The 17174-nt window shown below is 40.8% G+C and overlaps 1 protein-coding gene across 1 annotated transcript in view; it reads left to right on the top strand.

Moving 5' to 3' along the window:
- The window catches only part of Tlk2 (tousled like kinase 2), a 116547-nt gene extending 103645 nt beyond the window's left edge, over window positions 1-12902 (top strand). The window contains 4 exon segments of the mRNA XM_078041915.1: window positions 332-470; window positions 5882-5993; window positions 7418-7525; window positions 11633-12902. Coding sequence (XP_077898041.1) covers window positions 332-470; window positions 5882-5993; window positions 7418-7525; window positions 11633-11806 — 533 coding nt within the window. The 3' untranslated portion in view covers window positions 11807-12902.
- Window positions 12903-17174: the final 4272 nt, after the last annotated feature.

Here is a 17174-nt window from a genome sequence, read left to right as displayed (position 1 = left end):
CCATTCTAAACAGGGTAGAGATTTCACTAAAGTTCAAATGAAGTTTTCCCATCATTATGACCAACTATACAAGTGATATTTTACTTTGGCAACTTATTTCTGTTTCCAGTGCTCATAATAGTGATTTTGGCACATTAAGCAGATAATTCTTAGGAAACAGAACTTTTCAGTAGATATCAAGGATTCTCCTGTAGCATCCAGAGTTATATAGCTTTATTCTGAAGATTTATATGGTTGTAAGAATGAGTCCACTTGTTCTCTTTTTGTCTGATATTACTTTGGATTTTTCTCTTAAGTCTCTGCTTATTCATGAAGATTTTTATCTTTTTAGGTAATATTCTTTTAGTAAATGGTACAGCATGTGGAGAGATAAAAATTACAGATTTTGGTCTTTCCAAGATCATGGATGACGATAGCTACAATTCAGTGGATGGCATGGAGCTAACGTCACAAGGTGCTGGTACTTATTGGTAGGTATCCAGGAGGCCTGGCAAGTTGGCTGGTGGAAATGTGTCTCTGCCATACAGAAGCCTTGGTAATTAACAATTTTCATATACTGTGTACTAAGGTAGAAATAATATAACTGTCTTTTCAGCAGTTTGACCTTTTATATTAATTGTCTTACTTTTTCTTTCCTCTCTTGAAAACCCTTGAGCTTATGTGTGGCCAGGTCTTAGAGATGTATGTTTTCTCCACAGGGCTGACCTTACAAGTCAGTAGAGAGTGAGGTTGTTCATGTGGTATATAAAAAGAATGGCTCCAAATTATTTTCAGTACAAATGGAAGTCTCTCTCTTCATGGGTTAAGGGGATGAGGGTTTTGTTTCTAGAGTTACCTGAGGATGGTGGACTATCAAGAATTAAGGAGTTGTGAAGATCAGGATGGAAAAAAAACCCACAGCATCCCATGAAATCTATACAGGAACAAGTGAGCACAGTTTACCAGAAGTTTATCCATATCTGTTAGCCATGTTCTACAAAGTTGTGAGACACATTTCTTCTCACCATTTACTGTCACCTGTCTTTCCCCAACTACCCTACTTCAGTTAGTTTTGCTATATCCTCTTCTATTCCTGCCTACTATTACTTTTTCCCCTTGCTATTACCTGTGGCCGAGGCATTTAACTTTGTAATTGTAAAAGTATGTTAACAAAGCTTTCCTTTCCCTTCAAGGTGGTTATACAAAGCCACATATTGGCATCTGTGATTTTGAACCTGGAAGGGCTCCTTAGCACTAAGGAAGGCGTAACATGCTCTTGTATCCCTTCGTCAGGGATCACTTATATTTGGGACTAGAGCAGTAGGCCTTAGCAGAATACTGACTAGGAATGAAGGGATTGACAAAGAAGCAGTCAGGGAAGAGGGCCATGCCATTCGCTATGCACAGAGTGAGGCTGTTAATACCCAGTGCACCACACAGTGCTCTCTGTTGGTCCTTGTGCTTGTGGAAATGGTGCTTATAGCAAAGAGTCAGTCTCTAAATTAAAACTCTGAAATTTGAGGTTTAAAATAGAAGCTGCACTTACAATGTTTATTCAATATGATAATTATTGTGGGTTAGTGTCCCTGTCACTAACTGATGCAAAAATATCTATTGTTGGAAATTCCGGAAAGTTTTATACCTCAACTATATAAATTTGCTAGAACTTAGATTTGGGCTTTATGTTTGACAGCTCATTGTTTTTAAAAGGTGCATTTTTTTCTTGTTTAAAATAGTGATCTTATTGCTACATAATGCTTTATTTACATAGTTATAAAAAAATTCAGCAATTGGAATTTAAATAAATATCATGTGAAGGCCTGGGGATGTAGCTCAGTGGCAGAGGGCTTAACATCACATGCATGAGGCCCTGGGTTCAATCCCCAATACCACCCCCCCAAAAAAAAAAAAAAGAAAAGTTATGCTTCAAAGTTATCTGTTATATGGGGGTTCATGGGAAAGGGTGAGCATGAACAAAGATTGGCCACATGGTGATGCTTATTAAAGCTGGAGAATGGTTATTTTGGGGTTTATTTTACTGTTCTTTTTTTTTTTTAATACTTCTGTTTTATTTATTAACTTTTATGTGGTGCTGAGGATTGAACCCAGGGCCTCACACGTGTTAGACGAGTACTGTATCACTGAGCCACAACCCCAGTCCTACTATTCTTTTTACTTTAGATTATGTTTGAAGATTTTCGTAATGCATATAAGAAAGGGGGCTTCTGAAAAAATTAAGGTTTATAGATTTTTCTGAAGGTTTGAGTCTCTGTTAGTGAAAACATTATCATAATCACCATCCCTCCATGTCATCCTCTTAACATGACCCAGAGAGCTACAAATATACTGGAAGGATATAATATTCTGAGTGACTATTTGCAGTTTTTAGTTGTTCCAGAATTCTTCTACATTGACTACTTCTTTAAAATAGTGAATCGTAGACTATGCCGTGAACATCATTTCTCTGTAAGAATTTTTATTGTGATAGAAATACAGCTGTGTGTGTGTATTTTAACACAGTTTAGTGTAGCATTATAGAGTGGTCTTTAGTTTTCCTCCCAAAGTCCTTGACAGGAAATGAGAATTTTATTTTCAGTATTATTTGGGTAAAGAACTAGTTTGTTTCTTCATTTATAGATGGAGAAACTGAGACCTAAAAAGTGATTTACTAGACTTGTACTGTCAAGTACAAGTGTTATTTATTTTTAATTTTTTAAAATATTTATTTTTTTTTTTTAGTTTTCGACAGACACAACATCTTGTTTGTATGTGGTGCTAAAGATCGAACCCGGGCCGCATGCATGCGAGGCGAGCGCGCTACCACTTGAGCCACATCCCCAGCCCACAAGTGTCATTTATATCCTGAAAATCTTGCCAAATTATTGTGCTATCTTTGGATAAGCTTACCAACCCCTGATCTTCCCTACCACCTCCACCAAAAGTTAAAAACACATTAAATTGATCATTTTAGAATCAAGCTTATGTTTTTCCTTTATCCAAGATCATATTAAGTTTTGTATATTAAAGAATCAAGACTGAAAGCTTGGATCTGGGGAGTTTTTTGTGACAGTTGGAAGAGCTGGGTTTTTAAATTTTTTTCCCCTGTATTTTTTATTTCTTTGATTTTTTTTTTTTTCCTTCTTTAAGTTCTGGATGGATCGCTATTTCATTTTTCAATGTGGGTTTTGGTGTTTTTTGGGGGTGGGTACTTTACTTCATAGGTATGTTATTAATGCCATAAATTGGAAACTGTTTCTGTTTTGTTGTGATGATGTCTGTGTTGCCCAGGCTGATCTCAAATTCCCAAGCTCAAACCATCCTCCTGCCTCAGCTCTCCAACCCCGCCCCACCCCCCACCCCGCCAAAAAAAAAACCAACCCTGGAACTACAGAAGCACCTCCTTGTGTCCAGCTGGTTATTTGTTTGGTTTTGTTTTTTGTGGTGCCCCAGGGCCTCCAGTGTGCTAAGCATGCACTCTGTTACTGGGCTACACCCCCAGGCCTCAGCACATTTTGGCTAAAAGTTTTCATTGTGAAATACCATCTAGTCAAAGGCCCTAATCGTTCAAAAATATTTTGTTAAGAAAAATAAGACAAGTGAACAAACTTCTTTCAAAGAAAAAAAAAATGCTGTGTACAGCAGCACAAGACTATACTCCCAGCTGCTCACGAGGTTGAGGCAGGAGAATTGCTTGATATCAGTAGTTCAAGTACAAGTTCGGGAGCATATCAATACTCCTACCTCACAAAACAAATGAACAGACAGACAAAAAAAGAAAAGAGAGAAAGCCTTTCATTTGAACTAAACTTAACAAAGATGGAAAATAGGAGAAGGAACATCTGCCTCTCACCTTTTATGGTCCCTCTAAGCTCTAAGTTTAGATTTTTTTCCCAGGTGTACAGTGAGGGTCCAAATTAAGAGTTTTTCATAGAATGGGTTTTGCCTGCACAAAATCAACAGAAATTGATCTGTTTTCTTCAGAATTTTACCTTCTAGTTGTGCCAAAGCTAAGACTCCAGGTGTATTTGTTTGGTTTCCTGGATGCCCAGAAGCACTTAACTTTCTATACCTTACAATTTGGTGTGGTCAGCTGTCCTCTGTTTCTTTAGAGACCATTGGTGGGGAGAGAAGGAATTTAGGTGAGAAATAGGTTGTGCTAACAAGTTTGGCTTTTGCTGCACTATTTGCCAGTAAGCCCCAATCCTCCTTAAAGTAGGAAATATAAAATCTTTTGACAATTTGAACTTTAATATCTTTTGATTTATTTATTTATTTTGTTGTTAATGGACATTTATTTATTTGCAGTGCTGAGAATCAAATCCAGTGCCTCACACATCCTAGGCAAGTGCTCCACCACTGAGCTACAACCCCAGCTCTATTTTTGTTTGTTTTGTTTTTGCTGGTAGTACAACGGATTGAACCTAGGACCTTGTTCATACAATGCAAGAGCTGTAAATATGAGCAGTGATCCTAGCCTTTTTTTATTATATTTTGAGACAGGATCTTGCTAAGTTGCCCCATCTGGCCTCGAAATTGTGATTCTCCTTCCTCAACCTCCCAAGGAGGTGGCATGCGCCATCACACCAACTTACCCTTGATTTTTTATATTAGAGTTAATTCTAGTCAACATTTCACAAAAAGGCTACCTTAGGAAGGCAGAATAGAGCCAGGTGCAGTGGCACATGCCTGTAATCCCAGTGCCTGCAGAGGCTGGGGCTGGAGGATCATAAGTTCAAAGCCATCCTCAGCAACTAAGTGAGGCCCTAAACAAATCAGTGAGATTCTTTCTTTAAATAAAAAGTAAAAAAGAGCTGGAAATGTGGCTTAGTGGCTAAGCACCCCTGGGTTCAATCCTCCGGTACCACCAAAAAAAAAAAAAAAAGGGGCAGTCTACCTGCTCCATACTCCACAGAGCTCTATAATGAGACCTGAATTAACTTGACTTTTAAAACCATCTGTTAATTTTTCAGGGCATGGTGGCACACACTTGTTAGTCCCAGCAATTTGGGAAACTGAAACTGGAAGACCATAAGTTCAAAGCCAGTCTGGACAACTGAGTGAGACCCTCATCAACTAAGTGTGACCCTATTTCAAAATTAAAAAATAAAAAGGGCTGGGGATATAGCTCAGTGGTAAAGCACCCCTGGGTTCAGTGCCCAATAAAAAAAAAAACCAAAAACCCGCACTAATTTTTAAGGACTGGCAGTAATCTTAGTGGAAGACATGGTTTTAATCCCCAGTATTTAAAAAAAAAAAAAAGCAAAAACCATTTATTGATGTTAGAGACATCTTTAGGCAATGAAAGAAAACCATTTCTAGTTATATTTTAATATTTGTTCATAAAGTGATTGTAAAAGGGAAGTCTTTTCTTTTGTCCCCACCTCATTAAAAAAATCTGTTGAGGGGTTGGGGTTGAAGCTCAGTGGTGTAGAGCTTGTCTAGCATGTGAAAGGCAGTGGGTTTGATTCTTAGCACCACATATAAATAAATAAAATAAAGGTCTATCAACAACTTAAAAAAAAAAAACTGTGAGGATTAAATAAAGGTTTATGTAGCCCAGTGGTGGAGTGCTTGCCTAGCATGGGCAAGATCCTGGGTAACAACAACAAAAACAACAACAACAAAAAGAAGCATGTTGAATGACACTTGGATTAGGCATAGCTCCAGGAAAGGAGACTGCAGACTAGGGAGAATATTTTCCTTGTAAAAAGAGAAATGTATTTTAATGCCTATATGGGCATTACCACCTTCCTAAATCTTTTCATCAACTCTCATACTTTTCTAAGTTGATTTTAAATCCAGATATTGCTATTATCAATAAGACCTTTTATTTTGCCTTTTTATACTTGTCTTAGATTTATATATTCATTTTCTAAGAATTTTTATTTCTCTTTTCTCCCAGGTATTTACCGCCAGAGTGTTTTGTGGTTGGGAAAGAACCACCAAAGATTTCAAATAAAGTTGATGTCTGGTCAGTGGGTGTGATCTTTTACCAGTGTCTATATGGAAGAAAGGTGAGGAAGAAGGGTGAAATAGCAGCTTGACTTGCTTCCTGGGTGGCATATATACATTGTACCTTGGTGTGGATTTGCTCTTGGAGTTAATCATTGGGTTATACTAAATGGAATCTCAAAAGTAATGGTTCAAAGAAAATACAGACTTACTAATAAAAGCTTTATGCATAAGCACAAATTCTCAAGTACAGGGTATCTAATGAATTCTGCTGGGCTATTGAAAACATGCAGTTTTGCTATTCTCAATTAGATCCAGAACATGTTTTGATTCTCATAATATGTGAAGGGGTTTAACATGAAGTAGTTTATAGTGAATAATCAAGATCATTCTCAAGGGGCCTAAGAACTAAAATTCAGAAAATCCCTAGACTTTATTTTTAATGTTAATGAAAGTGTGCTTTACATTTTGTACTAGGGAGGTGGTTTCAGAAAGTATCCCTTGCCTCTTGTTTCTGATTGAGGTAATGTCATTTAAACCCAGGTAGTAAACTACATCTAATGAATTTTTACATTTGTTTTTCCCTTGTAAGTTTAACTTATAAATACACAGAGATCCAGTTATGTATATATGTATATTCCTATTTAATCTTTAGTTTTGTGTGTCTCAGTGATTCCATTAGGCTATGGGTGTAAGCCAGATGGGAGCCCTGAAATACCTCTAAAGTCTTGACATTTTGATTAGACTCCCCATACCAAGCTCTTAATCAAGATGACTCCTTCCCATTTAACTTTTCCTTGGTCTTTCTCCTACCTCTCCGAAACATGGAGACTATTCAGGGAAACTAGTAGGGCTTAATTATTATTTATACTCTCTGATAATGTTGAATTGGCTGCTGATGGTAGTGGTAGAGGTCATCCAGAAAAAATCGTTTAAGGTCTCTTGGTAGAAAGATGGTAGAGATGACAGTAAGGTTGAACTTATTTAAAGAGTTTTATCAGGAAATGTCAATTTGGGGACAGATACCAGCACTAAGTGGCCCCCTGTCCTTTTTTGTTCCCACTCTCTCCTTAGCACTTCTACTCTTTTACTTCCTTTTTTATACTTTTTTCTCTGCATCTTAGGTTAGCCAGTGGCAGGCACATAGTGTGTAGTGCTTAGGCCCATAGGTGTCTTTCAGAGTACAACAGGTTGCTGGTTCCTGCTCTGTATCGTCCCCTTTTTTATTGTGAACAAAACTTGAGATAGGAAATGCTGCTGCTGGTTCCTGCTCTGCCTTGTTTGACCTAATCCTTAAGCTGTGAGCCCTTTCCTCTTATCTGTGAAAGGAGCGAAATGGAAAAAATCATCTCCAGAATCCCTTCCAGCCATGGTAGGGGAAAATGTCTTCCCCTCTTTCTTCCCTGTGGTACTGAATTGTATTCTCTTTAATTTTAATCAGAGACCTACCCTTATTTGCTTGTTTGTGTTGTTTTTAATATGACAGCCCTTTGGCCATAACCAGTCCCAGCAAGACATTCTACAGGAGAATACTATTCTTAAAGCTACTGAAGTGCAGTTCCCACCAAAGCCAGTAGTAACACCTGAAGCAAAGGTAAGTTTAATCCATCAGCTAACAGAAGTGACTGCTTTGTTTTCTGTTATTTCTTTGGGTAGTAGTGGTTATGTAATTATTTGAATTGAAAATCAGTTATTAAAAACATTAGGAAAGGCATGAGTTAAATATTCCTAAAAATAGGAGAAGAATATTGGTTATACTCTGCCCATCTCATCTCTAAGTCCAGTGAAAGAATGTTATGTAGGTGGGTTTTTAATCCACAAAGGCTCCCTAGAGTCAGGACAGAGAAAGGAGAGCAGTTCGATGGTGATGTACCAGGCTTTCTGGGCAATAGAAAGGATTCCCAGCCTCATCCCTATTTAGGACTATCAATTTTGGGAGTTAAGTCCCATGTGGGAAAAATGATATGAATACTAAAGCATTGGGGTTAAACAGCAGTGAGTGGTAAACAGTAAAGTCTATACCAGTTGGTGAACATGTGTCTAAACCTTCACTGTGGCCAAGGAAACATGGAATGGAGGTGGTGAAAGAAAACTAAAATATTCAGTCTTGCAAACCAAGATTTCATTGGCTGTTCATATACTTGATCTCTTCTTATGTATTATCCAAAGCTACTTAAGATCAGTGGTGGTCAACTCTGTTGGATGCCATAGTCATTCAGCAACTTTAAAGTCAAAGCAAGCAGTATAAGTCTAATTCTTTTTACGAGTGTTTGTCTTGCTGTTTCCTCATGGCACACCTATGTGAAGAGATTAGAAAGGAGTCTCTTTTTTAAGTGTTCTAGCTGATGTATTACATCAGCTTTTCCATGTATTACATGGAAAGAGGGAACATCTTTAGCAGTTGTTTATAATTACTGATAGGTTGACTTCTTGCCCCCATCATTTGGGCTTAAACACTCCCTAACTAGTAAATTAAATCTGCAAGAGAGTGCTGTGTGCAGTGATGTACACCTGGAATCCCAGTGACTCTGGAGGCTGAGGCAGAAGGATAGCAAAAAAAAATTAAAACTGAGGATGTAGCTCATTGGTAAAGTGCCTCTGGAGTCAATCCCCAGTGTGCCCCCTTCCCTCCCCCACCAACCACCCCCCACCAAAAGAAAAAATCTGCAAGGAAGGAGTTCCATAATACATTACTAAGGAATATGCGGGGTTTCTAACTCCTGGGAGAGGACTAGAGAGACCCTCAGTGGTGAAGCCTGCCCTAATTTTGATGTCTGCACTGGACTCAACAGCTATATGACTTTGGGCTAGTTTACTTAAACTTTCTGAGTTGTTTTGCTTTACCCATGAAACAGAAATGCTTTCAGGTAATTGTGAGGTTCAAAAGGACTGAATCACTTGCCATTCAGTACCTTCTGCAGTTGCTCTTAGTTAATGACCATGCCCCATCTGCCATCTAGGGTGACACTGAGGAACAGATTGCCTAAAAGATGTTTAATTTTCATCTTTCAGGTCTCTGAAGACCCATTTCTTCATTTTGACCATTTTGTCAAATTTTAGTATTCATTCAATAAATAGATGAACAAAACAAATGTTCTTAACTTTAGAGTAAATTGAATGGACCTCCTATAAAGAATACGGAAATATCTGAGTTTTTCCGCTAATTGCCTCCTATCTGGCCTCTTCCTGCATAAGTATTTCTCCAACCCCTACCCTCTTTTCTCCCTCTCCTCCCACAGCAAATATTTATTGAGTGCCTATTAGTCATTGGACAGTGTTGTAGATAATGGAGATGGAATTGTGAAAATGTGGCAATAAACTATACAGATGAGTTTCCTGTCCTTAAGGAACTTACGTTCCAATAGGAGAGACAATAAAACATAATTGGATGCATATCAGATGGTTATAAATGTTATAAAGAAAATAAATTAGAGTAAGCGGTAGGGGAGAAGGTTCGCTAGGGAAGTGGGAACCCCTTTTTTGATGGCATGGTTGGGGGTGGCCTCGATGATGAATGGACATTTCAGGTAGTGTCTTGAGCCACTGATATGAAGATGGGAGCCATGTGTAGATCTGTGGGGGAAGCATTCTTGAGAGAAGCAAGCACAGCTCACGTGTGAGAATGAGCTCACAGGTCCACCACTTATGCAGAACAGAGGAGAGAATGGTAGAAAGGCCCTGGGCCATTGTGAAACATGGTGGAAGGAGGCGAGGGGTGTAATTAGGACAACTTGTGATCCAGTTGGCAGTTTTAAGAGCATACACTGGCAGCTACGTAGAAAGAAAATTAAAGATAGAAGAAGTAGGGCTGGGGATGTGGTGTGGCTCAGTTGTTGAACTCAGGATGAATGCCTCTGAGTTCAATCCCATAAAAAAATAAATAAATAACATTTATTTAAAAAAGAAGAAGTAGTAGTAGTAGTAGTAGTAGTAGTGGTAGTAGTAGCAGCAATAGTAGTAGTAGTAGTAGTAGTAGTAGTTGTTTATTTTGCCAGTGTCTGACCCAAACCTGTTAAACTTTTTGCATGTATGTATGTGTGGCAGGAGTGTGTACTGGGCACTGAACCCAGGGGTTCTCTACTACTAAGCAACATGCCCAGCCCTTTTCATTTTGAAACAGGGTCTCATTAAATTGCTGAGGCTAGCCTGGAATTTGTGGTCTTTTCTTCTTGCCTCAGTTCCCACGTAAACTGGGATTATAACTGTGTGCTACTGCATCCAACAGAAGGGTTCTCTTTTAAAGACCAAGTGTTGTTATATTCATTTCTGTGAATTTGTTTTTATCTTCCAAATCTTCAATCAAGTAAGTATCTTTGATTTTTGAAAGCCCAAATTTGACATTGTATGATTTTTGTTTTTCTTGGTTTTTTTTTTGGCGGGGGTGGAGAGTTGATACTGTGGATAGAACCCAGGGATGCTTTACCATTGCACTACATCCCCAGGCTGCCCTCTATGTTTCATTTTTTAATTATTTTTTTTTGAGACAGGGTCTTGCTAAGTCACTAAGGCTGTCCTCCAACTTTTGATCCTCCTGCCTCAGCCTCTGGGTTGCTACAATTACAGGTCTGCACCACTGCACCTGGTGGCATTGTACTTTTTAAACTTGGAAAAAATAGAAAATCATTTATTTTGCATTACAGATTTTGTTGTAAATAAACTTAGGTTTTTTGGCAGTGTTAGGTTCCCAGCAGAATTGAGCAGAAAATACATAGTACACATATACTACCTGCCCCTCCCCTAGAACTTCCCATATCAACATCAGACACCAGAGTAGTACATTTGTAATTATTGGTGACCCTACATTGGCACATCATTTTCACCCTACTGTAAAGTATAGGCTTTTGGTGATAATGATGCTTTAGACTTTTCAAAATTGATTCATTTATTTAAAATAGTTGCATTATAAAACTGAGTAAATAGAACTGTCTAGTTGAATAATAGGAAGCAAGAGGAAAATAATGGTATATATAGGTCCATGATGATAAGAATTATAGCAGTAAGATTACATAGCCTTTTATACCTAGCAGAAAGAAAACCGCCATGTTGGTAATAAATTCGAATTCCTTGTCAAACTCCCTCACTGTTTGTTTTTGTGTCTGTAGTACCTTTGGAGATATAGTCGTATTCAGTTTTCCCTATAATGCTTAGATAGTGCCTCATCATTTGCTTAATGACCTTTCACGGGAAGATAGGATATGTAGGGAAAGCATTTCAAAGCCACTGGGCATGTTGCTCGGTGGTAGAACACCCCTAGGTTTAGTGCCCAGTACACTCCTGCCACACATGCACATATTGTGTTGTCAATCATTGTCAATCTCCTTTCACTGCATTGGTGGTAGTGTAAGCTTAGAATTTCCACTTCCTCGGAAAATCACATGAGACTGTGGTTTGTTGATGCAAGACTGTGAAGTTAGACTTTTCCCATCCAAACCAACACTTTTTGGTTGGTCTAGTGCTTTATAGGCCAGGAGTACTTATAGAGGCCCTTCTGTAGCGGGTGGGAGTGGGGAATATTGCAACAGAGGGGTTCCCTTTCCCTATCTTCCCTGGGTCTGCCTGATGGTTTCCAGGAAAGGCCCTAAGCACCTTCTCTTTATGAGATGTCTGCTTTGGGCCCTGGCAGTAGATCCAGAGCCTCTAGTTCCCTCAGGGGTGCTGGGATTGTCTGCTACAACCTTCTACAAGAAACTTTCCTTTGCAGGCTTTTATCCGGCGATGCTTAGCCTACCGAAAGGAGGACCGCATCGATGTTCAGCAGCTGGCCTGTGACCCCTACTTGCTGCCTCATATCAGAAAGTCGGTCTCCACAAGTAGCCCTGCTGGAGCTGCTATTGCATCAACCTCTGGGGCGTCCAATAACAGTTCTTCAAATTGAGACCGACTCCAATGCCACAAACTGTTAACGCACAGAGTGGACAAACAGCATTCAGCAGCGGGTTTGGAACTTAGCGAATCCGAATGGATCTCATGAAACCTGTACCAGGTGCTTTTATTTTCTTGCTTTTTTCCCATCCATAGAGCATGACAGCATCGATTCTCATTGAGGAGAAACCTTGGGCAGCTCTGGCCAGGCCTCGTAGGAAAAGGCCCCGCCCGAGGTTCTGGCGTCACCAGCCACTGTGTGTGGCTGCTCTGAGTGAGGAAAAAATTAAAAAGAAAAACTGGTTCCATGTACTGTGAACTTGAAAATATGCAGACTCAGGGGGGTCCCTGATGCAATGCTTCAGATGAAGAATGTGGACTTGAAAATACAGACTGGGCTAGTCCAGTGTCTATATTTAAACTTGTTCTTTTCTTTTAATAAAGTTTAGGTAACATCTCCTGAAAAGCTTGTAGCACAAAGGCTCAGCTGGGGATGGTGTTTGACTTCGGAGGAAAAAAGTTGCTATTGCCCGTTAAAGGCACTAGAGTTAGTGTTTTATCCCTAAATAATTTCAATTTTTAAAAAACATGCAGCTTCCCTCCCCTTTTTTTATTTTTGAAAGGATACATTTGGTCATAAAGTGAAACCCGTATTAGCAAGTACGTGGCAATGTTCATTCCAGTCAGATGCAGCTTTCTCCTCCGTCTGGTCTCCTGCTTGCAATTGCTTCTGTCTCAGTTGGGAAAGAAGGGAGTGGGAGTACTGAGATGTGCGGGTTTTTGCCATTGGACAAAGAATGAGGTTAGAAGACTGCAGCTTGGAGTCTCTCTAGGTTTTCAACTTATTTCTTCACAATTTGAACACTTGACGGTTGTCCCTTTTAATTTATTTGAAGTGCTATTTTTTTAAATAAAGGTTCATCTGTCCATGCAGTCCTCCTGGATTCTCTGAATGTAGTAACTATCAAAACTGTTCCAAAGGTAGGCAGAAAACAGGCTGGAAAGCCAAAAACTCCAGGGATCAGTAGTTCCTACCCACAGTCTTTGTGTGCTTGCTAAATGGTGTACATTTCTTGTTACCACATTATTAAAACTTGATCGGCACATAAGCTTTCTTCTGTTAGATCTTTTGGCAGGAAACAACCTTCTCCCAGTATTTGGTGGGTGTGTGCTGGTGTGTGTGTCTATGTGTGCATGTACACACACACTTTGTCTAACTCACTTTAATAGATATATCAAGTGAAATTTTTTTAAAAAAAAAATCAGCTCAAGGAAAATAGGTATTTCAACTATGAATGTTCTTTTGGAACTAATTTTTAAAAACATTTGGTTGTTTCTGAGACATGTGATTAACTGAAGATGGAGCTGAAATGGGAGACATGTGGCCCCACAGTGCCCTTGAAACAGCAGAGCCCTCGGCAGGAGAGGGAAGGAGTCCAGAGCCTGAACATGTGGTAGCCAGCTTGGAATGTTACTGACAGATGTGGCAAGAGGGCTCAGCCAGAAGTATTTAAAGATGTAGCATTCAAGCCCGCTTGTTTTCTGGGCAGGAAGGGAGTCAGGAAGGGCAGAGCTCTCAAATTGCTCATGATTCTAGAGTTTCTTTTACACGTGAAAAATGTCACTAATGACACATTTTCTAGGACTGTTGTTTGTTTTGTGGACCTGCCCCACTTTCCTCAGTATCAAGCCATCTTAAGAGAAGGTGGAACATTCCAAACTGAATGGGTAGGTGTTATATGGAACGCGGAAGGAAAGAAGTCAGCCCCAGAGGCCTTGGTGTTCCCTCAGCTTTTTAAAAACTATTTTATTGAAATAAAATGTTGATATTTATACACACATGCCTGTGTATGTGTGTGTGTGTGTGTGTGTGTGTGTGTGTGTGTGTGCTTTTCTCTTTGATTTTCTTTTGTGCCACTGAGCCCTGCCCCCCCCCCTTTTTTTAACCACTGCCTTCAAGCTGCTAAGCAGAGAGCAGCAGGTTGATTGAACAGAGTGGTCTTCACATATATGAAGAGATGAAGAGACAAATGAAGTTGAGACCATATTAAACCAACTAAAAACAGTTTAGTTCTGTGCTTTTTCCCCTTTCCTCTTTATAGTGATCTTGCAGTTTTATTTTTTTTGTTTGTTTGTTTTTGATACCAAGGGCACTTAACCACTGAGCTATATCTCCAGCCCTTTTTAGTATTTTATTTAGAGACAGGTTCTTGCTGAGTTGCTTAGGGCCTCACGAAATTGCCAAGGCTGATCTTGAACTCACGATTCTCCTGAGCCTCTGGGATTACAGGTATGCACCACTGTGCCTAGCTGCAATTTAGTTTTTCAATTAACTTTTTAAAGTTGAAATAAAAAGTTCATCTTTATGCCTTTTCTCTAATTTCTTGCCTCCTTTTATCTCATGGGCTTATCATTGAAGCTCAGCATTGACTTGTCTATCTACCTTTTCTCCCTCATTCTGAAGAAGGCACCATCTCCCCTTGCTTTGACTGGGTGTAGGGCCTGGTTGGGCTTGGCCAAGTCAGAGCAAGACATCTTTTCCACTGTGTGGGCCAGCCCCAAAGAGCACACAGAGCACTTACCTTTCCTGGTCTTGGAAAGAGCCAGTGAAATCACTAAGTGGGGTTCTCCATGACAGACTTTGTTGCGATGGGTTTCACCTTCTCTGAGGATAACCCCTATTCCCACAATGTTAATTCACTTTACACGGTGATACAAAAATGTTTATTAATTTGTAATTAAGCCCAACTAGACTGTTCTGGCCTTTCCTAGTTGGGGGTAAGAAGAGGAAGGATATTAAAGTTTTAAGGAGAAAATTTCCTAGCCTCTTAATTTTTCTCTTTCTCCAACTTCCAAACAAAGCCCTTAGCATCAAGGGTGTTAGATGAAGGGGTTCTGGCAGGCAGCAGAGCAGAGCCCCTTGGACATTACAGGCACAGTGGGAATGTATTGATTCATGTGACGCATTTTGTGCCTCTGATGTACTAAGAACTAGGCTTGTATGGTGGGATCCAGCAGTGAACAGGATAGGGATGGGCCAGCTAGTGGCTCAGATCCAGGAGTGGGCACCCAGGCCCACCCAGGAAGAGATGAAGTGTGGGAGAACGAGGGGAGGGATTTGGACCCTTCCATTGGGGGATGGGCAGCATTGAGGGGGGAATCCCCAGAAGAGCTGCATGCACCCCACTTCTGTGGCTGACCTGGCATACCAGCTGTCTTTTGGAGGAGTGCCCCTCTCCTGCTGTCTAGTCTTTCTTCCAGCTAAGATTAGCCATCAAGGAGCTCTTACATTTCTTAATTTAGAAAATAGTACTACATAGTTATCTCTTAGAATCCTAGAGTTAGAAGCAAGCATTGACTTCTTCCAAGAAGGCAAAGTTTACAACTAGCTGGGCCCATCTTAGTGGTTTTCTTTCTGAGCATCTTTCCTGCCTTCCCTCCCTTCATCACTCAAATTGCCCAAGCCATCTGTTTTCCTTTCTTAAGATAGAATCACTCAAAGGTTAAGAGTCTGAACTTTAAAATTATTGTTTGGGTTCAGATCCCACCTCTGCAAACTTGAGGGATATCTCCTCACTCTGGAGGAGTAAGGAGTAACGATAAGATAGGTAAAAGAGCCTGGCACATAAGAGGGGAATAAAAAATGTGATCTAAAGAGGATCACAAGTTCAAGCCCAGCCTCAGCGACTTAGTAAGACCTTGTCTTAAAATAAAATAGTAGAAGAGGCCAGGATGTTGCTCAGTGGTTAAGTGCCTCTGGGTTCAATCTCCCGTATTTAAAACACACACGTACACACAAACACATACATACACACGACTGAGTGAGTTAGTTAATCCTGTACCCCCCCAGGTTCATGGGTTTTTGAGGTTCAGAACCTCCTATCCACCAGTGTGTCAGCTGATACTTTGACCTGGGATAGGTAATTCAGACTTCCAGAAATGGCTCCTCCAACTTGAGATCCAATATGAATCTCTTCCTAGGTTAGTGGGTCTCCTCTTAACCTAGCTCCAAGACTGCTTCAGAATGACCAGCAGCATCAGCTCTACCAGGAAGCTTGTTAGAAGTGCAGTCTCAGGCTCCCACCCCACCCACTGATGAGAAACTAGAGGCCCTGCCAGCCTCACACTTCACATCTCCAGCCAGTACATATTCCACAGAATAGAACTTCACTCACATGCAAACACTGTGACAGCTAGTTATGGGGCTTAGCTTTCTGGTGTCACCTCCAGGTGATGATAATGCAGGCTCACTTTTGAGAACACATCTAGGGATGGTCTAGGTGGGGTCACTAGACCCCAAATTCTTTTTTAACCAAATTTATGCCCTTTAGCATGCTAGGCAAGTGCTCTACTACTAAATTACACCCCCAGCCCTCGGGCCTCTTCTGAACTCACCCATCTGGAAGTCAGAGATGAGACCCTTTGTTGTCAGATATTGGCTGTCATGGTGGGGACCAACATTGAGAGCCTCTCATACAGGCAACTGACAATACACTCAAGAACCATTCCCTCCTTTGAGCAAAGATTCTTACCCTGGGCCTTCTCTTAAAATACACAATAACTCAATATTGGTATCTAACTGCTTCTGAACCTAAGGGGCATCCTGGATGGGGGAGGGGGGTCCTGTGTGTAAGGAGAACCTGGGGCTGGCCTGCCCCAGTTCTTTGGAGGAGTGGGGAGGAGAGAGTAATGGAGAGCTTGTAGGGAGGATAGGAGAGCTGAAGAGGAAGTGCTGCTAGTGAGCTTTGTGGGTGGGTTGGAGGAACCTGCCAGAGGCTGGGAAAACAGGCCAGCCTGGGAGCAGGTCTGAGACCTCTTGGGGGCAGGGAATACAAGAGTGCTATTGTGCTGGAGGAGCCCAGCAGGGGCCCAAGTCTGGCTAGAGTCAGTGAAGGATGTGTGTATGAGTGAGGTTCTGGGCAGGAGACCCCATGGTGTGGGGGTCAGAGGGCAGCTGGCTGGCTGACTTGGCCCCACCCCATTGGCCCTGGATCAGGCCTCCTGGGTATGATGGGAAGTGTCCAGCCAGAGGATTCTGCAAATCTCAGCCCTGTTAGCCTCATGGAGAAGCCAGCAATGATGGCCTCCTGTATAACTCCAGCAACTTAAGCTTCAGGAGGGGCAAAGGAAAGGGATTCAGCCTTCTGCTTTGCAAAGAAATTTCTTAGCTGTGTTGCTTCTTAGCCTAGGCATAGGCAAGGTAGAAGTATCTCATTGATTTTACAACCAGGAAACGGACCCGTGGAGGTTGGTGACAGTCAGTGGGTAGAGCTGCAGTGACTGGGAAGGGGACTGCAGGTTGAAAATTTTGTCAAGTGGATTCTCTTGAGTGCGATCTTTGGGGAGAGATGGTTGTGAATGAAGGTGGCTCTTGGATTGCC

Source organism: Ictidomys tridecemlineatus, chromosome 3 (genome assembly GCF_052094955.1).
Source record: "Ictidomys tridecemlineatus isolate mIctTri1 chromosome 3, mIctTri1.hap1, whole genome shotgun sequence".
Classification (NCBI taxonomy): domain Eukaryota; kingdom Metazoa; phylum Chordata; class Mammalia; order Rodentia; family Sciuridae; genus Ictidomys; species Ictidomys tridecemlineatus.
This window is presented reverse-complemented; position numbering and strand designations above follow the sequence as displayed.